Source organism: Salmo salar, chromosome ssa17 (genome assembly GCF_905237065.1).
Source record: "Salmo salar chromosome ssa17, Ssal_v3.1, whole genome shotgun sequence".
Taxonomy (NCBI): domain Eukaryota; kingdom Metazoa; phylum Chordata; class Actinopteri; order Salmoniformes; family Salmonidae; genus Salmo; species Salmo salar.
The window spans coordinates 9,242,925-9,267,609 of NC_059458.1; the positions used below are offsets into that span (position 1 = coordinate 9,242,925).

At 45.3% G+C, this 24,685-nt stretch overlaps 1 protein-coding gene across 4 annotated transcripts in view; it reads left to right on the forward strand.

Annotated features, from left to right (window-relative positions):
- Positions 1-24,685, forward strand: part of LOC106575104 (partitioning defective 3 homolog B) — a 188,408-nt gene that overhangs the window by 160,644 nt on the left and 3,079 nt on the right. For all 4 annotated transcript variants that reach the window (XM_014151297.2, XM_045698766.1, XM_014151298.2 and 1 more), the window contains 2 exons: positions 1,216-1,324; positions 17,766-17,842. In XM_014151297.2, the coding sequence (XP_014006772.2) occupies positions 1,216-1,324; positions 17,766-17,842 (186 nt within the window). The remainder of the gene's footprint in view (positions 1-1,215; positions 1,325-17,765; positions 17,843-24,685) is intronic.

Below are 24,685 nucleotides of genomic sequence, written 5' to 3' on the forward strand. Positions count from 1 at the left end.
GGAGCAAAAAACTACAGGAGGGTAGCTGTCCATGTACCGTACAGGGTTGGGCAGCCCTGCACTTTGTAGTGCACTACTTTTAGGGCATAGGATGTCATTTTGCACGCACCCATGATCTCTCCTCTGAGAAAGAATGTCATGACTTGCTGCCCTGCAGTTTCAGCACAAGACCTAATAGTATTTATTTATTTATGCAACACTGATATCTGGAGGGTCTCCGATGTGCCGGGGAACATCATTATAATCATTTTTTCATTACGAGAGACGACATGCACGCTCAATCAAGATGGCAGCCCTAATGACGGATCGAGGACCGCATCAATGGGTTTTTGAAAATGGGTTATTTTTCTGCTCTGAATGTCCCTGCTCAGCTGCTGTAGCTACTGGGGGGGATTAAGCGGGTGATGGGTGAAAGGATTGCAATTTCAAAACAAACAACATCAACGATGCTACGTGAAGAACAAGGGTCTGTCTTCACGTGTTCTTGTAGGGCCCAGTCCTAATTTGGACCTTCTTGTAAATTGCGCATTTAAATCAATGGAAGAATTAGGCGAGAAATACATTTATGTGTCCAAATTTCAAATTGGTATTGGGCCCTGAGTGGTGGTAGCTGCAGGATATTGTACTTGTGTGTTTGTCTATGTGTCTGTTTGATTGTGTGGCAGGTGAGGGACTGCAGCTCTGTTCTTCTGTGTATCAGGCTGGGCTGGGTTGTGTAGAGAGAGAGACTCTGCATATAAATGGATGTCTGCCTCAGTCTGTCCCCATTGACTGGCGGTAGGATGATTTAGAACGACACATTCACATCCTCTTGTCAGCGCACCACCAGAGCACCAGCCAGGCCTGCTAATTAAGGCCATGGTCATTAAAGGAACTTTTAGCATGTATGCCTGTGCTGGTTCCCCTCTAATGAAGCTCTCACTGCTGCCCCAGAATCAATACCTGCTGTGGGTCACATCATTAGTATGAGTGGGAGAGGTTGGGAGTCTAGTTTGTTTGTGCATTATGTGGGTGTGTATGCATCAATTAGTATATTTGTGTGTGTGTGGGTTACCGAGCTCTTCCTCGCTGTCTCTCATCTTATATTGTTCTGTGGTCTCTTTCCATGTAACACACAGTACATTTTACGTCTGTTCTGTATATGGCTCCTGTGTTATGGTTCATGTGTCAGCCTGTGATTGGAACTCTTTATCTTTATTTCTCTCTTTCTCTCAGTGAGCGTGTCCAGAAGCTCAGGAGAGAGCTCCAGCAGGCCCGTGCTGCGCCCGCTTACGAAGAGCTAGAGGTCATCCGCCGCAGAGCCCTCGACCACGACCCACCACGAGTGAGTGTGTGCGTGCTCTCGGGCACATGATGCATCTGTGTGCGTGCTTGAATGTATGAGTGCATGCATGTGTACATGAATGTGTGTGTGTCCTCACTTGGAGACCTCTGGCTCGCCTCCCGCTGTGCCTACGCAGATCACAGTGACTAGATGAACCACCACAAGTGGTTTACATGCATCTTGTCAACAGAACATGGAGATTAACTACATGGTAATCCATACTTTGCGTCCCTGCCCACTGCCTAGAGACACCAAGTGTCTTTCTCTGGCTGATTCCCAAATGGCACCCTATTCCCTATAAAGTGCACTACATTTGACCAGAGCCTGAGCTAGGGTGCCATTTGGGACAAACACACTCTGGCTATGAGAGAAAGGAGATCCTAAGCACACTATATTCTGAGTGTACAAAACGTCTCTTTCCATGACATAGACTGACCTGGTGAATCCAGGTGAAAGCTGGATTTTGAGGCCCACAAGCCTCAAAAGACTCTCCTGAAGGTAACCCGGTACCAGTTTAAAAAAATGGAAGTATACACTGAGTATACAAAACATTAAGAACACCTACTAATTTTATTAGACTGACCAGGTGAATCCAATGATCCCTTATTGATGTCACTTGTTAAATCCACTTCACTCAGTGGAGATGAAGGGGAGGGTGGCGTGTGGCTAGTATGTGTGAAAGACAGGTTTAAGCCTCGAGACAATTGAGACATGGAATTGTGTATGTGTGTCATTCAGAGGGTGAATGGGCAAGACAAAAGATTTCAGTGCCTTTGAACAGGGTATGGTAGTAGGTGCCAGGCGCAGCGGTATGAGGGTGTGAAGAACAGCAACGCTGCTGGGTTTTTATACCCTCAACCATTTCTCCTGTGTATCGATAATGGTCCACTACCCAAAGGAAATCCAGCCAACTTGACACAAATGTGGGAAGCATTGGAGTCAACATGGACCAGCATCCCTGTGGAACGATTTCGACACATTGTAGAGTCCATGCCCTGAAGAATTGAGGCTGTTCTGAGTGCAAAAGGGGGTGCAACTCAATATTAGGAAGGTGTTCCTAATGTTTTGTACACTGTGTTGATCATAATACGAATCATTCCATAGGATATCACCAGGCAGTATTATCATATGGGGATGTGATGGTGTACTTACTCATTTTCCTTCGTGCGTATGGTAACTAAGGATGATTTTGCAACAGGCAATTGTAATAAAGCTATGTGTGTGTGTGTGTGTGTGTGTGTGTGTGTGTGTGGGCGTTTATGTTTGTGTGCAGGCGTTGGCATGTTTTCCTCCCAATTGTGGAGCTGAGTCACAGACGATCCATGTTGTCTTAAAGCCTGGCTGGGTTTATTTGGAGCTCTCTCTTGTTAGCATTAAGTATTCTACAGTGGCAGCACCCTCTTTCTCTCTCCATTTCTCTCTCTTTAAGTAAATAAACATTAAGGTTGGTGACATTTTCATATGATCTTTTTAGCACTACTGCTCAACCTAAACAACCATGCTCTCTTTCACTCTCCTCTCTCTCTCTCTCACTTCTGGTTGCGTGTGTGGAACCGTCTTAGAACGTTATCCAAACACTGAGACCGTTAGAACATCCTTCTGATCCCCGGTTCTGTTTGATCCATCGAAGAACATTATTCACACGCTGAAACAGCCTAACGATGCCTCTTGGAATCGGTTGTTGTGTGTTCCTTCGTATACCCTTATTACAATGTGTAGACAATTAGGAGGCAGTGATTGGGAGGCAACTCGCCATCTGATTGTTAGTTGCAATAGAAACAAATACAGCGTCAACAGCACAGCTGTAGGTGCTTCCCCTGAGGCAGCTGCTTATGGGACGTTATCATTTAAAACAGAGACTCCGATGAAATCACAGGCTGAGAGAGAAAACGTGTGTTAAACCTATATACTGTATAGCCCATATAGAATGTGTGAGGTAAACCTTGAGAACAAAAAGAAATACTGTAAGTTAAATGGAAGGAGACAGCAGACCAATAGTTACAACATATACAGAGAGAGAGAGAGTAAATCAAATGTTTCAACGTTTCATTCACTCTGGTAATTGTTGCGCCCATGTCTCCCCGCGTAGCCCATTTTGTGCCCTCCTTTCAGCTGTCTTTGCTCTTTTCAGCAGCCTAGTCTGGTCACCTTGAATGTTTTCAAAGATTTAATGACACTTGAGTATTGCGCTGCTCATACAAGGTCACACAAGGCCCATTCTTCCTTTATGTACCTCGTACCGCGCTGGGGGAAAGTGCTGCATTGAAAAGAATATAGAGCTACATGTAGCATTTCTCCATCTTTAAAAAAAAATCTATATTTTATTTCTACATTTTCAGTTTCACAGACAGACAATAACCGCAAACATAAAATACAATAAGAGTAGTTTTTCTTTTTATGTCCTTTTCTATTTAATTGTTTGTCACTGGGAGTACACTATCCTGCTTAGTAACCTGCATACCTGATTCTATTTAATTGTTTGTCACTGGGAGTACACTATCCTGCTTAGTAACCTGCATACCTGATTCTATTTAATTGTTTGTCACTGGGAGTACACTATCCTGCTTAGTAACCTGCATACCTGATTCTATTTAATTGTTTGTCACTGGGAGTACACTATCCTGCTTAGTAACCTGCATACCTGATTCTATTTAATTGTTTGTCACTGGGAGTACACTATCCTGCTTAGTAACCTGCATACCTGATTCTATTTAATTGTTTGTCACTGGGAGTACACTATCCTGCTTAGTAACCTGCATACCTGATTCTATTTAATTGTTTGTCACTGGGAGTACACTATCCTGCTTAGTAACCTGCATACCTGATTCTATTTAATTGTTTGTCACTGGGAGTACACTATCCTGCTTAGTAACCTGCATACCTGATTCTATTTAATTGTTTGTCACTGGGAGTACACTATCCTGCTTAGTAACCTGCATACCTGATTCTATTTAATTGTTTGTCACTGGGAGTACACTATCCTGCTTAGTAACCTGCATACCTGATTCTATTTAATTGTTTGTCACTGGGAGTACACTATCCTGCTTAGTAACCTGCATACCTGATTCTATTTAATTGTTTGTCACTGGGAGTACACTATCCTGCTTAGTAACCTGCATACCTGATTCGTTTACTCCTCAATAAAACATATTTGAAACATAAAATACAGTAAGGGAATTTAACCAACAAGATATTAGATAGCCCCCCCACTCTCCATCCCCTGCTTAAACATCTCCAACTTAATACAAATTAAACCATTCCACAGCTCTTTGAGGAGAAAAGCGCAGATTGTGAATTGATGCTTCATTCAAAGCCTCCACACATTAAAGGTTTTTTTCTCATCAAGATGTGTGTGTGATCCTTTTCTCATCTTTTCTTGCCTGTGACTCCTGCATACTCTCTCTTGTGTGTTCCCTCTCTCCTTTTCATCCCATGTTCCCCTTCATCTCTACCTTTTTGTCTTGACCATGTCAGTCTCAGTACACACCCACATATACCATCTGTCCAAGTACAGGGGCTGCCTCCCAAATAACACCCTATTTTCAAAATGGCTCACTACTTTTGACCAGGGCCCTATGGGGAAAGAGGATACCTAGTCAGTTGTACAACTGAATGCATCCAACCTAAATGTGGCTCCCGCATTTAACCCAACCCCTCTGAATCTTAGAGGTGCGGGGGACTGCCTTAATCGAATTTCACACCATCAGTGCCCGGGGAGCACTTGTTTTTAGGGGTTAACTGCCTTGCTCAAGGGTAGTGCACTATATAGGGAATACTGTGCCATTTGGGACAAAGCTTTCTAGCTTTTTATCCCTTCGAGGCATGATAATGATAGTGTATATGATGTCGTGTCGCCTGTTGGGCCTCAGTGTATACAGACTGGCCAGTTTCTGGTATTTTTAGATGTGGCTGTCCATTCGGCTGCCACAGTAGCTGGCAGTGATGTCCCCTACGCAGTAAGCCACATGCAACTGGCAGCCATTTTGGAGTTCCACTCTACCACAAGCACGTGGCATAGGCAAGGAAAGGAAGGGTGTGTCCAAAATGAGCCCTGGTTAAAAGGAGTGCACTATTTGGGGAATAGGGGACTATGTCAGAGGCAGCCATACTTGGTATAATCCAGACATCTTTGGTATTCGGTAAATGTCTAACCGACTGAAAAACACCCAGCTAAATGAAATAGAATTAAGGGTTTTACAAGTCCTTTTCTGAAACGTCCATGTACCAAAGCTTGCCATTTACAGTGGAAAATGCCCTTGACCATGGAAGATGGATAGAAGACACATTGGATTTGTCCTAAATGGCACCTTATTCCCGACATAGAGCACTGCTTTTGACCAGAGACATACTGTATGGGCCGTGGTCAAAAGCAGAGAACCATATAGGGAATAAGGTGCCATTTGGGGTGTAACCATAATTGAAGTAATGAAAGGAGGAAAAATGAAGGACTGAGGAAGTGAACTGGCTCCAAGAGAAGCTAACTCGGATATCAGGGCCGATAGTGCAGGAGGAATATAATATCAACACCTTATCTCCAACTCATTACCCTGGGAATCACATTAATGAACACAAATCACACACACACACACTCTATCAAACACACACCTACTCTATCACACAAATACACATACTACCCACACTCCACCATCCCACACATAAACACACTCCGCAAAAGATGTGACCCGTCAGCTCTGGAGCAGTTCAATGTTGTCGGGCGGACATCAATCACGTTGATGATGTTTTAATGTCAACTCCTGGGGGCAGATGATGCGAGCTGTGGCGGGCGCGGCGTCGCTTCATAAACACCCTCCACATCATTAAGTAAACAAAAACCACCGCCGTCACAGTGATGGATGGCTAGCGTGCCTCTCATCTGATGGTGATGGTCTACTCTACCCCCAGGAGCACTGTGGGAGTGTGGGACGCCCAGGGGGCAGGAGAACCCCCTAGTGCCACACAGGTGCCCAGGCATAACCATAATTGTGTGGTGGGTGTGTAGAGCCTAGTCTTTTTAGCATGATGTTCCCTTTAGATGAGGGGTGGACGGGGGCAACTGAGGGCCACGGTAACCGCAGGCTTTTGTTCAGGCCTAACACTAACAACTCAAACAATGACTTGATCATGTGCCCGTTCAATTTAGACCTCAATAAGTTTGAATGTAAATGTTATTAAAGCTGGAACAAAGCCCGTACAGCACACGCTACGGCCCTCCAGGACCGGAGATACCGGCTCCTACTGCAGTCTAGATGATCCCCGCTAGCAGCAGTCGGACCATTATCTACTCCTTAATCTAGTATATCAAAGCCTCATAGGAGGGAGCTAATGCTGTACTACAGAGAAGTGACCTGTGTTGTGTTTAGATCAGTGACTGATCTACCACTGACCAGAGATCAGTCTTGTTTTGGGCCTGACAGCCCAGCAGCACCAACACAAAGGGATAATGGATGAGCTGGTGTGCTACCTCCTGCTGTGTGTTTGCTTACTGTTGGGGGCTGCTGACATACTGTAGCACCGTGGGTAGCCTACTGCAGAATTATGTTGTGGACTGGAGGAGAGGGAGGGGAGGGAGGGAGGGGGAAGGTGGGGGGTAGAGAGAGAGAGAGAGGTCGAATGATGGGAAGCGATTAAATGGGGGGGAGAGATTAAAAGAGAATGCTTTGTGGAGAGACTGGTGAAGAACAGGAAGGTGTAGCAAGAGGGGGAAAAGGGAGGTTTATCACCAGAGAGAGTAGAAGTGAGAAAGGGGAGGTTTATCAACAGAGAGTGAGGAAAAGGGTGGTTCATTAAGAGGGGGAGAGAGGGTAGAAGAGTCATTCCATGTCATTTCAGCAAGCCATGACACCCACCATCTCAGAATGTTCTGAAATCGTTTTTGTAGTTAGAGACAGGTAAGATTAGCATTCCTGAAACATCATTTTGTTGAAATCTTTTTTGATCTAAGCGAAATTAACCTAATTGATTGCACTAAAATTGGCCATTTTAAATTATAGGATTAAGATAATATTTAATAAATAAACCCAACATCCAATTTGGACTAAACTTTCAGGAATGTTAATCGTGTCTGTTACTAACTACAGAAACGATTTCAGAACAATCTGAGATGATGGGTTTCGAAATACTTTCTTTTGCTTTTCAGGTGGAACGACCCAGAAGTGAGAAAAGGGATGTTTATCAAGAGAGGGAGAGTGTAGAAATAAGGATAAATATTTCCCCAAAAATCTACTAAGTTTCAATACCGGAAATAATTCATATTTATCCTGAGTGTCCCTGGTAATACTGCACAACTCGGAAGTGCCCATATAAAGCGTTTACAATCAGGATATGGTTAATATGCGAGGCTTCTCCCAAAATAAGAGTGACGCACAGAGAGCACCCCGAGTAGGCTATAGCGTTGTCGAATCGTACAAACTTTTTAACGGCAATCAAACAAAAGTAAAATGACCAACGTTGCTAAACTTGCTAGATAACGTCATTCAACGAATGGCAGAATATCTCTGATATTTGGCAAAATTGAGTTGATGATTATACAGATGGCAGATCAGCTCATGAATAATGGGGTGTTAAAGAGTGGAAATAGTTTAAATGTCAAGATATATTAACGGGGACCAACTCTGTTTAAGAAAATATCGATATCTACTCTCATACTGTTGATCACACATTCTCTACCGATGCGCTCATATGGGCAGCAAGTACGAGACAGCGCGGAGAAGCTGGGGAAAATGTTAGAGCGGTATTTTGACATGCATAGGTAAGAGATGTGCTTTCTACACATTTAAAATGAGGCATTTTTCATGCAAGACAGGAGTCAGGATGTTGGGTTTCAGTGGGATTGGGACTGGATAGGAAAATAGCCTAGGCTCTTACTACGTGAGTCGAGACTAAAATAATACACTTGATTTGTGGTCAGTGATAGATGAGCAAATGAATAAATGAGCTACCACCTCCACTTATCCAGTAATGGATCAATTAACCAAATATACAGACGGAGACTCAGCTAGCAAAATCACATTGAGTGGCTAGGTGAATATTTTATCATAAAAATTGAGTTATTTATGACAATGCATAACTTTGTTTGGACAGTACCATACTTCGACATCCTAGTTTTTAGTGATGTTCGTTCATGAACCGAATCGCATTGGTGAAAGAGCCGTTGATTTGGCTCCCTGATTTGCGTACTGTTACTATTGCTTTTTGAGCTCCAAACATTGTTTTTCTGCAGGTAAGTTACAAAATAATTCTCTAAAGAAAGTTTGTTTTGAAGTGTCTGTCCTATATCTGAGAAATATAAGAAAGATCAGGAAGCTGTTTGTATATATTTTTTTAACACATTTAACCCCTTTTTTTGGCACTAAACTACTTACGTACTGAGTATACCAAATATTAGCAACACCTTCCTAATATTGATTTGCCCTCAGAACAGCCTAAATTCTTGGGGGCATGGACTCTACAAGGTGTCAAAACCATTCCACCCGGATGCTGGACCATGTTGACTCCAATGCTTCCCACCGTTGTCTAGTTGGCTGGATGTCCTTTGAGTGGTGGACAGCTTGATACACACGGGAAACTGTTGAAAGAGTGAAAAACCCAGCAGCGTTGCAGTTCTTGACACAAACCGGTGTGCCAGGCACATACTACCCTACCCCGTACAAAGGCACTTCAATATGTTGTCTTGCCCATTCACCCTCTGAACGGCACACATACACAATCCATGTCTCAGTTGTCTCAAGGTTTAAAATCTATAACCGGTCTCCTCCCCTTCGTCTCCACTGATTGAAGTGGATTTAACAGTTGACATCAATAATGGATCATAGCTTTCACCTGGATTGACCTGGTCATTCTAATAAAATTTGTTGGTGTTCTTAATGTTTTGTATACTTCCATTCATTTTATTTTTTTAACTGGTACCGGGTTACCTTCAGGCGAGTCTTTTGAGGCTTGTGGGCCTTTTGAGGCTTGTCACAAAACTGCAAACTCTGCCCATCTGGCTCTCTAGGCAGGCAAAAGCAAGGTCTCTCCTTTCTCTCGTTCTCTCCCTTCTAAGCTCTTCTCATGTCAGCATGTCTATTGGACACTTTGGTATAACTGAGTGCCCAATTGTAACCCCCTTTCACGTTTCACTGATCATAGTCTCCCTCCCTTTCCTAACTATGCCAGTCGCTCAGTTATTCCTGGAGTATTATACAAAGACTAACTTCTAACAGACCCATATAATTACATAAGCTGCAGTATAATTGAGAAGTTCGGCCTAGCCCAAATCAAAAGTGGGGACAAACACTAGCCTTTAATCCCAATAGCTATAGGCTGTAACTGCAGCCGTTCGGGACAGTGGCCTCGCTTCAGCCCTGAAGGGGGGGGAGGGGTGTTGGCTTATTTCAGCCACACCTGTTGCTGACAGCTGTATAACTTCGAGCACATAGCCATGCAATCTCTGTAGAGAAACATTGGCAGTAGAATGGCCTTACTGAAAAGCTCAGTGACTTTCAACGCGGCACCGTCATCAGATGCCACCTTTCAGATAAGTCAGTTTGTCACATTTCTGCCCTGCTAGAGCTGCCCTGGTCAACTGTAAGTGCTGTTATTGTGAAGTGGAGCAACAACGGCTCAGCCGCAAAGTGGTAGGCCACACAAGCTTACAGAACGGGACCGACAAGTGCTGAAGCGCGTTGCGCGTAAAAAATTGTCTGTCCTCAGTTGCAACACAGTTCCAAACTGCCTCTGAAAGTAACGTCAGCACAAGAACTGTTTGTCGGGAGCTTCATGAAATGGGTTTCCATGGCCGAGCAGCCACACACAAGCCTAAGATCAACATGTGCAATGCCAAGCGTCGGCTGGAGTGGTGTAAAACTCGCTGCCATTGGACTCTGGAGCAGTGGAGCATGTATTCTGCAGTGATGAATCCCGCTTCACCTTCTGGCAGTCCGACGGACAAATATGGGTTTGGCCGATGCCGGGAGAATACTACCTGCCCCAAAGCATAGTGCCAACTGTAAAGTTTGGTGGAGGAGGAATAATGGTCTGGGGCTGTTTTTCATGGTTCGAGCTAGGCCCCTTAGTTCCAGTGAAGGGAAATCTTAACGCTACAGCATACAATGACATTCTAGACGATTCTGTGGTCTACAGTTTTGGGAAAACTATTTCCTGTTTCAGCATGACAATTTCCCCATGCACATACAGAAATGGTTTGTCGAGATCGGTGTGGAAGAACTTGGCTGGCCTGCACAGACCTCAACCCCATTGAACACCTTTGGGATGAACAGAAACGCTGACTGCGAGCCAGGCCTAATCGCGCGACGTCAGTGCCCGACATCACTAATGCTCTTCTGGCTGAATGGAAGCAAGTCCCTGCAGCAATGTTCCAACATCTAGTGGAAAGCCTTCCCAGAAGAGTGGAGGCTGTTATTGCAGCAAAGAGGGGACCAACTCCATATTCATACCCATGATTTTAGAATGAGATGTTTGACGAGCGGTTGTCCACATTCTTTTGGTCATGTAGTGTATTTCAATTGAACTGGAGACCAATGGGTCTGGCCAAAGAGAGACTGGGACCCTGCAACCCAGGCGAGCAGCATTAGAGATCGAAGTTAGACCTATGCACACATCTCGGATCAGCATTCTTCCCTCACATCCCAAGCCATAACCATAAGAGGGTATAATGACAAATTGACCTTAGATCAGCATTTAGAGACCATGTCATCTTCAGCCCTCAATCTGTGTCATCAATGGCTTCTTTATTCTGTTTTGTTTCTAAGTTTTGTCGGTGGTTTAGCTAGCTTACCTCACGTTGGCTTTGGAATGGCTTTTGATATTTCCTTTTTTCTCCTGTCCGCTTTGAGGTTTCTTTGATGAATGTGTTTGCCGACACCCTACATGTAATGTGCAATACACACACACATTTTTAATGTGTCGCATCAGTTCTCTCAAGAGTTTTCCTCCACACTTTTCAAAGTCACAATGAGTCATTCCGAACACGGAACCCCCCTCTCCTCTCCGTCCTCGTTCCCCCACGCCGCCTCCTCATCCCCAGACACAAAGAGCTTCACTTCTCTTTGTTTTATGTCGGTTCATTCTGAATTCCGTAAGCGCCGTCCCGACTAGGTTATCTCCGACGAAGACTACCGGGACTGATTTGAGCCTCTTTATCCCTGAGGCTTGTCTTTGACCTACAGGAGAGTGTGTGTGATCTGTTTGCAGTTTAAACTGCAATCAAACACCATCCCCGATTCCCCGCACTCTCTCATTCCCTTGGGTTGGGACACATCACCTCATCACCTTTCCCTCAGTTGTATTTTGCATGGGAGATGTGTGTGTGTGTGTGTGTGTGTGTGTGTGTGTGTGTGTGTGTGTGTGTGTGTGTGTGTGTGTGTGTGTTGAGGTCATCATAATTTCCCATCTTTAATGTTGGCAGGCTCCCTGGGGGTGCATGCTGCCATGACTTGACAGAATACTGTAATGCTCATAGAACTGGAACCACTCTGTGAGTCTAGACTATGGGGGACATGTTCCTCTCACAAACACATGCGCCGTGAGCAAACGGTCCGTCACATTTTAAATAGACGATACTGCAGCTCACCTGGAGCCAGACAAGCGGAAATATTCCTTTCCTGACCACCTCCACCAAAATCATTGGTCAGACCCTTTTGTGGATTTTCCTCACACCCCAACCTTTTGGAATCAAAGTTGTAACCCTGAACATGAGGAGAACACCACTCAAACCCACAGTTGCCAATACTTCCTCCTGGAGATCTAACTCCTGCAGGCTTTTGCTCCAACCCTAATGGAGCACACCTGACTCTACTAATCAGTTGCTCACCCGGACCTTGAGGACCGGTATCCAAACCAGCTGTGTAACAACAGGATTTAACGAGAACCCTGCACCCACATAGCTCTCCAGGGAAGGGCTTCTTCGGCCGCCCCTGTCGTCGAAAAGTCAGAGGCCGATAGGACAGCGCACCCCCCAAGGGCTACAATCAAGTTTATATGAACCTCACCCTACCCCTGCACCCACCATCCCACCCCAATTTCCCAAAACAAGTCAATATAATTACAGGCCAATTGTGCCATGTACTTGCACTGCTCACGCTAGCTCTCCGTTCCACTCTGTTTGGAAGTAACCTTACATGGCTGTAAGGGGAGGCATGGGGAGGGGATGCATGTCTTACCATCTGCTGCTAACAAGCTCTGGAAGTGTTTGGGGGGCATTGGGCGGCACGGGCCTGCATGACTGTAGCAGTGAAGCATCAAACAGACCAATACCACACGTACTGTAGGGCTGGATTGGCCAAACATGGGGGAGAGATCCGCAGAGTGAGAGTTGATTAGACACTGACTGAGTGCAGTTTGTTCATTTTACAAAACACCAAGAGCAACATGAGCACAGTTTGAGTTAGCAGCGAGACACAGTTTGAGACTTCCGTCTCCCTGAAAGCCCCCACTCTCCTGCCACGGCTAAAACTATTCCCTCAGTGCCCGTTTGTTTCCCGAGCGGAAATCAATGGAATCTCATTACGGAAAATGATGAGGAATGGCAGATATTGGATGGATCTCGCTGCCGCTGCTTCATGCCAGCCGACTGCAGGAGGGCGCGTCCGGTGCCAGCGGGAGGGAGTTCAGGGGATTCGGCGGAGGGGGGTGGCGGCATGTGCCAGGCGCCAGGCTGTGTATCCTCACTGAGAGATGCGGCTAATTAGCATCAGAGATGGATGGATGGCAGACAACACAAGCAATTACTCTTTTCAAAAAGAGAGGGAGCGAGAAAGAGAGGCTCAGAAGATGATTTTTTTCCCCCTCTCGTACCTCCGTTTTACCATGAAAGCATTGCTCGTATTTTATGTCAAGACATTCAGGCCCTCGTTTGAGGCTTATTGTACGCACGTGACTATAAATTGCGAGGAGAGTAAAGTGCTCCAGGAAATTCATTTCCTGTATATGCACTGTATTTTTGATGAATGCGACAGCTGGCTTTAGCTACTTGATTGGTGTGTTTTTGTGGAACACTTAGTGGCACTCCAGACGCTCCAGAAAACGAGCAAGAAAGGGTGATTTTCGAGCTTGAAAATCAACTTGTCCTTTAGTCAAAAGCCCATTCTTTCTGTGTGGTTCTCCATTGGCTATGACGTTTGTCTTTTACTGTGAAGAAAAGTAGTCCGTCAGTCTTGTATGGCAGTCTGTAGTCCGGTCAAATTGGAAAAGTTTTAATTTCATATGACTAAAGGGTCATCCATGGTGGGAAGAGTGGGCTGCCACATAGCACTCTTAACGTTCTCAGTGCAGGAGGGAAACCCCAGCCTCTCACAATGCCCCATGGGCTGCTTGTGGCCTGGCCTCAGCTGCTTAGGGTGTCCAGAGAAAGTATGGTCCTCTGTAAGCTACCCTACCTGTAGAACACATTAACACTGCCTCTGCGATCCACAGCAACACACACACACACACACACACACTTACACGACATCGTCAGGCTCATAACCAAAATGTCTGGGTTTTAATAGGAAACAAAATGTTATATGATCTTCTCTGTTTTGTGTCCAATAGTTGTTGGAGAGACTGCCATGAATATAATTTGTCTGCTCGGATGTGGTTCATTAAAATTCACTGAATCTAGATTTATACTCTACCCCGTTGCCATGGTGAGAAGTTATGCCCCGGTGTGTGTGTGTGTGTGTGTGTGTGTGTGTGTGTGTGTGTGTGTGTAGGATGGAGGTTGAGGGGTCAGACAGACTCCAGGAAGTGTTAGGGCCTTCCCTGTAGCTCAGTTGGTAGAGCATGGTGTTTGCAACACCAGGGTTGTGGGTTCGATTCCCACGGGGGGCCAGCACAGAAAAAAAAAATGTATGAAATGTATGCATTCACTACTGTAAGTCGCTCTGGATAAGAGCGTCTGCTAAATGACTAAAATGTAAATGTAAAAATGTTAACCACTACCACCCCAGAGGAGTCCAGGCCTTTGGACACACACACACACACACACACACACTTATCAACTGTTCACTATTCATAGAGACTGACCGTAACCTGCTCAACAGCTACAACATGAACAAAATGATCATGTTATATTCTTGTTTGATAGTCCACTAGTAGTCCACTGGCCAAATTCACCCCTCCAACTCTGTCACTAAAATGTTTGGAGTGAATTTCGGCTCTCTATGCAGACATTCTCTCTGTCCTCTCTCTCGTTGTCTTTCTTTCTCTCCCTCTATCTTTCCTTCTCTGTCTCTCTTTCTCTCCCCCTCTCTACCCCCGCTTTCTCTCTCTCTCTCCCGCTCTTTCCCTCTTCTTATCTCTTTCTTTCCTTCTCTCCCTCTTATCGCCCACTCTCTCTTCCTCTCATCATTTCTCCCCCCCTCTCTCTCTCCTCCATCTCTCCCTCTTCCCCAGAGACACATATGACCAGACTTAACATGCAACCAAGCGGCTCTAACCTGAGCTCTGGCCCCCGGCTTACCGTGCTCCCTGGCTTCGTCCCAAATAGCACCTTATTCCCTGTAGTGCATTACTTTTGACCTGGGCCCATAAGACCAGCTCATAGGGCACTGTTCAAAAGTAGTGCACTGTGTAAGGAATAGGGTGCCATTTGGAACATAGCCGACGAGACAAATGGCACACAGCGACTACAGCCATTACCCCGCACCTCTTTGCATAATGCCTTTAACCTTCACACAAAGATGGAGCGGCTCAATACTCAATACCCAAATGGCCGACTCCTCGGCATAATGTGGTTTATGCTCATGGTTTATGTCTAGCTCGAGACATGGAGGGTTTCTACATACATTTTCAGAGGAGAGTAGGCTACGGGTATGGCGGGATGGTTAGGAAAGCCTTGTCGTAGCTAGTTACAGTTGCAGCCAAATACAGTATATTGGCACCCTTGCACTTTTGTTAAATAATTCCCCATTTCTTGTTAAATAAGTTGGAAAAAAAAGGATTGCTCTCCACACCTTACTGGATTTTCAACATTGGAGAACCAATTACATTTTAGTACATTTTGTATATGATTTTAATTACAATTATTGGCACCACAGAGCTACCAAAAACCTAAAAAGCATTCAAACATTGGGGAGGTTCAATAATGTTGTGGCGTAGCTTTGCTGTCTCTGTTACTGGAAGCCATAAACGTGTGCAAGACATCTTGAAATCAGCCAATTATCAAGGTGTTTTGGAGTGCAATGTTCAACCCAGTGTCCAAAAACTGTCTCTGTTGAAGTGTGCGCGCGCGTACGTGTGTGCGCGTGTGTGTGCGCGCGTACGTGTGTGTTCGTACGTGTGTGTTCGTACGTGTGTGCGCGTACGTGTGCGCGTACGTGTGTGCGCGTACGTGTGTGCGCACGCACCCATCAGCCCAGCCCTGTGGATAAATTGATAATATACCGTACCAGTCAAAAGTTTGGACACACCTGCTCATTCTCATTCCATTTTTTTTTATTTTTTTTATTTTTTACTATTTTTACTAAGACATCAACTATGAAATAACACATATGGAATCATGTAGTAACCAAAAAAAGTGTTAAACAAATCTAAATATATTTTATATTTGAGATTCATCCAAGTAGTCACCTTTTGACTTGATGACAGCTTTGCATACTCTTGCCATGCTCTCAACCAGGTCCTCCTTATTGTTCTGGCACCACACGGCCAGGTCTCTGACCTCCTCCCTATAGGCTGTCTCGTCGTTGTCGGTGATCAGGCATACCACTGTTGTATCATCGGCAAACTTAATGATGGTGTTGGAGTCGTGCCTGGCCGTGCAGTCATGAGTGAACAGGGAGTACAGGAGGGGACAGAGCACGCACCCCTGAGGGGCCCTCGTGTTGAGGATCAGCGTGGCAGATTGTTTTGTTACCTACCCTTACCACCTGGAGTTGGCCCATCAGGAAGTCCAGGATCCAGTTGCAGAGGGAGGTGTTTAGTCCCAGGGTCCTTAGCTTAGTGATGCGCTTTGAGGGTACTATGGTGTTGAACGCTGAGCTGTAGTCAATGAATAGCATTCTCATATAGGTGTTTCTTTAGTCCAGGTGTGAAAGGGCAGTGTGGAGTACAATAGAGATTGCATCATCTGTGGATCTGTTGGGGCGGTATGCAAATTGTATTGGGTCTAGGGTTTCTGGGATAATGGTGTTGATGTGAGCCATGACCAGCCTTTCAAAGCACTTCATGGCTACAGATGTGAGTGCTACGGGTCGGTAGTCATTTAGGCAGGTTACCTTAGTGTTCTTGGGCACAGGGACTATGGTGGTCTGCTTGAAACATGTTGGTATTACAGACTCAGGGAGAGGTTGAAAATGTCAGTGAAGACACTTGCCAGTTGGTCAGCGCATGTCCGCAGTACATGTCCTGGTAATCTGTCTGGTCCTGCAACCTTGTGAATGTTGACCTGTTTAAAGGTCTTACTCACATCAGCTACGTAAACAACAGGTGTAAACTAACAGTGAAATGCTTTTTCAACAATGCAGAGTTAAAGATGTATTTAAAATCTGAATTATAGTGACACGGAATAAATACACATTGAATGTGTTGTGTGAGGAGTGGGATGTGGGATGTGGAGGTAAAGAGCTCTTTTCAGGAGAGCCAATATTAACCCTTACCCATATAACTAACGCTATATAACTAACCCTTACCCATAATTAACCCTTACCCATATAACTAACGCTATATAACTAACCCTTACCCATAATTAACCCTTACCCATATAACTAACGCTATATAACTAACCCTTACCCATAATTAACCCTTACCCATATAACTAACGCTATATAACTAACCCTTACCCATAATTAACCCTTACCCATATAACTAACGCTATATAACTAACCCTTACACAATATTAACCCTTACCCATATAACTAACGCTATATAACTAACCCTTACCCATAATTAACCCTTACCCATATAACTAACACTATATAACTAACCCTTACCCAATATTAACCCTTACCCATATAACTAACACTATATAACTAACCCTTACCCAATATTAACCATTACCCATATAACTAACACTATATAACTAACCCTTACCCATATAACTAACGCTATATAACTAACCCTTACCCATAATTAACCCTTACCCATATAACTAACACTATATAACTAACCCTTACCCATATAACTAACACTATATAACTAACCCTTACCCATATAACTAACACTATATAACTATCCCTTACCCAATATTAACCCTTACCCATATAACTAACACTATATAACTAACCCTTACCCATATAACTAACGCTATATAACTAACCCTTACCCATAATTAACCCTTACCCATATAACTAACACTATATAACTAACCCTTACCCATATAACTAACGCTAACCCTTATATGAACCCTAACACTAAGCCATCCGCAGGCTTAGCCAGTGACGTTGGGGGGGTGAGACAGAGACCGACAGACAGGTGTGTAATAGTAATAATAACATTAACCACTATGTGCCTCTCTCCTCTACAGATGGCCGTGAGAGGACCTGATACTGGCCCGGCACCCCGCTATGAGGACGTGGAGCGACAGTACGCAGCCCACTCCAGGTAGGCTGTGTGTGCCTGTCAGGGTTGGGCTCAATTCGAATTGAAGGCAGTTAGTTTCAGGAAGTACATTTTAATTACGGTTCAATAATAGAAATAAGGGCATTTCTTATTTTCAATTACTTTACAGCTATTTATTTGAAAAGTTTTTACATTTCAGAATTTTTATTTCAAATCACTTCCTGAATTGACTGCCTTCAATTTTGAATTGAGCTCAACCCTGGCATGTGTGTTTGTGCATGCAAATCTGTCGGTCCGTCTGTCTTCTTATCTGTTTTAGGCCACCATCAACACGCGCACACACACACACACACACACACGGCAGTAGAGCGAGTAATCCTCTTTAGAGCTTATAATTAAATCTGGAGTGTTTGCCTTGGGAGAGCCTCCTCATCCCGGGAGTAGCCCTGATCAGCTCCTGGGAGACAGAAAGGATAGAAGGTGGATGGATCCTTTCTCTGCGCCACAGAGGTCCACCTATATTATGCATGAGCATGATGCGGTTCTGTGCAGCTCAGTTAGTAGAGCACGGCCCAATGCCAAAGTCGTGGGTTCGATTCCGGCTGGGACCACCCATACGGAAATGTATGCACGCTCTACTGTAAGTGTTTTGGATACAGGGTCTGCTAAATGGTTTACATTATATTACAATTACCATGTTACTCTATCCGTCTGATTCAACACATGTAGACTTAGTACCTTCTGTACATATACTCAAACACTCACACACTCTTTCCCCTCTACCCCCACACAGTATTCTGTGTTAAAGTCCCCCAGCGCTAACCAGGAGATAGGTGCAGTGTGGTGGGCCTGGGAGACAACCAGAGCACACAGTGGAGAGAGCGCGGAGAGAGCAGTCATTTCACGGGTTATTGCTCCGGCTGATATGAGGGGCACCAAGGAGAAGGGAGTGGAGCCACACTGACTGAGATACACTATAACTAAACAGAGCGTAGACTGACAGGAGCAGTGTGACTGATTGGGTCTGGAAAACTGTGTCTGTTCTAGACTGTGAGCTAACGCTAAGATTATGCTAGCACGTGTCTGACTAACTCATGGTCACTCGCACTCGACCGGCGTCGAATCGCAGGCGGTTAAATGAACTGTCGAGAGAAATGTCTGAGCTGTCGCTTAGCCCTCTCTTCTGATTTTACTGAGAGGTGTCAACCCCATAAGCTTTTGTTCAAGTCTCAGTGTGAGACTACAGTACACAGAGTGACAGAGCATTAAAACCACTGGTGGGGAGCAGCACGTCTTCAGCACCAAAACAAAGAGAGAAGAAAGTGCCGCACGCACTGCCTCCGAATGATTCATTCCAAACCTTGTATGTTTTGCTCTCTTGTTTTAGATGTTCACTCGAGGATGAAACACAAGCCCTGTACCCCAGAAACACTATATCTCCCCGAAGCGTCAATACCAAGACAGGGGGACCTAAATTTATTCCATGCATCTGTCAAAAATCAAAGAGAGAGAGAGAGAGATTGGGGGAATATATTTCTGGATTTTGGAGGGGGACAAATACAGAAAGAGGGAGAGCGATATGGAGAGAGAAATAGAGAGGGAAGTGAAATAAATGTGTTTTTCAAACCGGGCCCAGCTCATTGAAAGCCATTTCCTCTCAAATGAGTGTGTCTCTGCTGTGCGGCTGTGTTGCATTAGCATACATTTGGCCTGTCTTTTGTGAGGAAGGAGCCAACACTGACTGGGGAAGGGGCTGGGGCTGTACGTCTGGAAGTCCAGTGCCTTAGGGGGGAATGGTGGTACCCCTCCCCCCTGCTCCTGTAGTGGGGATCAGCTTTTCCCTAGACTGGGGTTTTGGTGCTGGGGGGGACAGGGAGGGAGAGAGAGGGAGGGGTAAAACACACACACTCTATCCCATATGGAGCACATTAAGGTCATTACTGTTCTGAAGCACTGGGTCATGGGCTCCACGGCTCAGCCCCAGGTTAGCCAATCAGAACGGCCCATGACCCGTAGGTGATTGGATTAGGCTGCTGATCCGAGGTTGTGTGCGTGAATGGTGGTCGCTGGGCTGATAATTGTGTGATTTAATGTGTAGCCGGTGGCCAGTGCTTCAGATAGAGGACTGATATTACCCTCATGAATTAGGGTCTGCTGAAGAGGGGTGTGTGTGTGTGTGTGTGTGTGTGTGTGTGTGTGTGTGTGTGTGTGGTCTGAATGGCACATTTAACTCCAGAACTACTGTAGTAATGTAAATGTCTTCACAAAGTGCAAGGCTTCGCCATAAACCAGAAGGATTGTCTGTGTGTCCTCTTCAACACCTGAGGACCAATCTGACCACACAAACACTCTGCCCCTGACTTTCACCTTCCCTGGTCTCAGCTCAGTCATTTTGTTCCACGGCACCTACAGTATCTCCCACCCACTGATCCGTGGTCTTTTCTCTCCTCCTAATGATCCGTGGTTGGAGCTGTGAGTGCACGTTTTCTCCCTTGTGAGGATGGCTTAGCTCCCCGACAGATGGCCACGTCAGCACTGTATGTCACTTAAACAGGTGCATGCTGGGCAAATGTTTGATCAGCACATGAGCATTGGTCTCTCACTAACCGCATCCCTTATTTCTCATTTCAATTCAGGTCATTTCAATTAATTGACCTTTATTGGCATGCTAAGTAATTATAGGTTTCTCAGACCCAAGAGAAGAGTTAAACAGTAGACTTTCCTCCTTCCTCATTCACAACGCTCCTTAACACGGGACATGATCTGGTGCTGTATGTATCAAGCGTCTCAGAGTAGGAGTGCCTTATGATCACAATGAAAACAATTACATGGACAGGGGTGAACTGATTCTAGATCAACACTCCTACTGTGAGAAACTTTGTGAATATGGGTCCTGATCGGTTCTTCAAGTCTCTGCGGAACCTGTTAAGAAGGGATTTGACCTTTTTGTTTGACGTCGCCACGTCATTGCTCCCTTTTGTGGCAGTGTGTTGCCGTTTCGGTCCGGAGTAAATGCAGGCCGCAGCACTCTTTCCCCCGCTAACTCTGTTTTCGATGAAACCGAGGGGCCCGTAATGAAATCAGTGTTTTGGAAATGAAACTGGTTTAGCCATTAGGCTTTCATAAAGGCATTGCGTCAGTGGACTCTGGCTGCCTGGAGAGCTCGCGCTCTTTCTGTCTCCCTCTTTCGGTCTCTCCCTCTCCGACAGTCACCGAGGCAGGCACAAGCATTTTTGGAAAACGAAATCATGGCTTTCTAAATAAAACAAAGGATAAACACACACTTTGAGTGGATGAGTCATCGACTGCTGACCAATGAAGTCACAAAACAGACGGAAAGATCTAGTCAAGGCTGACAATGTGTTTGAGATCTGAACCAGTTGAAGTACCAGTAGGTAAATCTGAAAAGTTTATTTTTACCACTTAGTAATTGGCCACCAGGATATCTGATAGAATTGTTGATGCTGTTCAGTCTCATTTTAGTTCGTGTTACTCCTGTGTAAAGGTCTCAGTGGGATACAGTGCTGCGAAGTGTAATTCACACTGTACTCACTATAGAGTAGACAGAGGGATGGCAAACACAGAGACATTTTGTGTGTGGGTGTGTGCATGCTTGTCTGTGTGAAAGCCCTCTCCCCAATGTTTATCTAGCCTGGTTTGATTAACAATAACCTCTCTCTATAGCAGCCTAATGGTTTTTCTTTAAAGGGATAGTTTGGGATTTTGACAATGAAAACCTTCTATCTACTTCTCCAGAGTCAGATGAACTCGTGGATACCATGTGTATGTCTCTGCGTCCAGTATGAAGGAAGTTAAAGGTAGTTTTGCGACTGGCACAATGAATGGAAATCTATGGGTATCTAGTTCTGGGGAAGTAGATAAAAGGCCAAGTTGCCAAATATCCCTTTAATGTGAAACCAGCCTGGTCTGGCCTCTGTCTCTAGCACTCAGCCTGCCATGTGTATGTCTATCCCTCCGTCTGTCCGTTATTTTGGAAAGTCCATAGCACAAACTGTAACACTCGCACGCATACACACACACTTATGCAGATTGTCAGTAAGTGCTATGGATCCTCCAGAGAATGGGTTAGATCCCCTCCAAGCAACCTCTCTGTGGCCTCCATGGCTGCTAGCTACCAGCTGTGTTCCCTCCCACCAATGGAGGTCAGATAAGAACCACGGGGCCTAATTAGCCTTCCGTTTCCTTGGGCAGGTGCAAATAGTCCCCCTCACTCAACCAGGGCCAAATTCCTCCTTGTCGTAAGGTGGAAACTATGCTCAAATGTCATTGCACACACACACACAGCGCATAGACGCACACACATAACACACACACACAACACGCCACATAGAGACACACAGACCACATAAACACACAACCCACCACACACACACACACACCATCTCCCCATTTTCAGGCCACATCTCAAGGGCTGTTTGCATGGTATAGCATGTGTCCCAAAATGTAAATAGCACCCTATACCCTATATGGTGCACTACTTTTGACCAGAGCCTTATGGTCCCTGGTCAAAAGTAGTGTGCTATATAGCGAATAGGGTGCCATTTGGGATGCAGCTATAGAGTGGTGACAGTTGAGAGGTGTGAGTCAGATTCATTACATGACATGTTATTGGTAGCGTTCACTTGGCCCATGTGGATAGGATCACACCTCCCTCTGTCAGGTTGTATTACATGACCAAAAGTATGTGGACACCTGCTCGTCGAACATCTCATTCCAACATCATGGAGTTTGTCCCCCCTTTGCTGCAATAACAGCCTCCACTCTTCTGGGAAGGCTTTCCACTACATGTTGGAACATTGCTGCTTCCATTCAGCCACAAGTGCATTAGTTGGCTGCTTCCATTCAGCCACAAGAGCATGATGCTGGGTGATTAGGCCTGGCTCGCAGTCAGCGTTCCAATTCATCCCAAACGTTTTTGATGGGGTTGAGGTCAGGGCTCTGTGCAGGCCAGTCAAGTTCTTCCACACTGATCTCGACAAACCATTTCTGTATGGACCTCGCTTTGTGCATGGGGGAATTGTCATGCTGAAACAGGAAAGGGCTTTTCACAGAATCATCTAGAATGTCATTGTATGCAGTAGCGTTAAGATTTCCCTTCACTGGAACTAAGGGGTCTAGCTCGAACCATGACAATCAAACCAAGACCATTAATTCCTCCTCCACCAAACTTTACAGTTGCATTCAGGCAGGTAGTGTTCCCCTGGCATGAACTGCCAGATGGTGAAGCGTGATTCATCACTCCAGAGAACACGTTTCCACTGCTCCAGAATCAAATGGCAGGGAGCTTTACACCACTCCAGCTGAAGCTTGGCATTGCGCATGGTGATCTTAGGCTTGTGTGCGGCTGCTCGGACATGGAGACCGTGAGCTCTTCAGTAAGGCCAATCTATTGCCAATGTTTGTCCATGGAGATTTCATGGCTATGTGCTCTATGTTATACACCTGTCAGCAACGGGTGTGGCTGAAATAGCCGAATTCACTAATTTGAAGGGGTGTCCACATACTTTTGTATATATATAGTGTATATTACACACCTTTCACATACACTCACAGACACAAACATGCACACACACACACATACAGTGGGGGGGAAAAGTATTTGATCCCCTGCTGATTTTGTACGTTTGCCCACTTACAAAGAAATGATCAGTCTATAATTTTAATGGTAGGTTTATTTGAACAGTGAGAGACAGAATAACAACAACAAAAATCCAGAAAAACGCATGTCAAAAATGTTATAAAATGATTTGCATTTTATTGAGGGATTTAAGTATTTGACCCCTCTGCAAAACATGACTTAGTACTTGGTGGCAAAACCCTTGTTGGCAATCACAGAGGTCAGATGTTTCTTGTAGTTGGCCACCAGGTTTGCACACATCTCAGGAGGGATTTTGTCCCACTCCTCTTTGCAGATCTTCTCCAAGTCATTAAGGTTTCAAGGCTGACGTTTGGCAACTCGAACCTTCAGCTCCCTCCACAGATTTTCTATGGGATTAAGGTCAGGAGACTGGCTAGGCCACTCCAGGACCTTAATGTGCTTCTTCTTGAGCCACTCCTTTGTTGCCTTGGCCGTGTGTTTTGGGTCATTATCATGCTGGAATACCCATCCACGACCCATTTTCAATGCCCTGGCTGAGGGAAGGAGGTTCTCACTGTCCACTCACAGGCATGCTCAGTGTGACGGCTCTGCACCTGTTGACTGTGCGTCAAGTTGTGTATGTGCTTCCCTTGGGAGATCTCTGGTGTGCGGGGCAGTGGACTAGGCATGCCAGATATCAACAGCATGTGGTTTATGTAGACTTGGGGCCCCTATGATGTCACTAAGGGCCAAGAGAAGCGATAAGGAGGGAGAGAAAGAGAGCGAGAGATGGAGAGAAATGAAAGCCAGATGTTTCATCACTAGTGATTAGCAGCCAGCCAGCGGGGGTTTTGAGGGAGGGGAGAGCATCTGAGCCTTCACCCCAGCTCAAGGCCTCCAAACAGGCTTTCGCCTCCACATCCTCCTCCATCTTCCCACTAGCCTGAACATCTTTCCACCAGCTTACACACGCCAAATCTGCCCTGAAATGACCCTTTCACAGCATCACATCTATTAATCTATCCCTTTATCCATCTCTCCATCCAGAGATTGAGGGATGGCTGGATTGATGAATAGATGGACATGTTATTGTCCTCAGAGGATGTAGAGCTGGTGGGTGGGATGTGGTTTATGGTCATGTGTGTAATGCCACCTTGGGGAAGTGTGTGTGTAAGTGAAGCAAGTTGGTATCACAAGTACATGTATGAAAATGTACAGGGAATTTACCAGTGCAGTTTCCCCTCTACTATCACCTCTATCTGACCTGGGAGAAGGCCTAGTTTTGG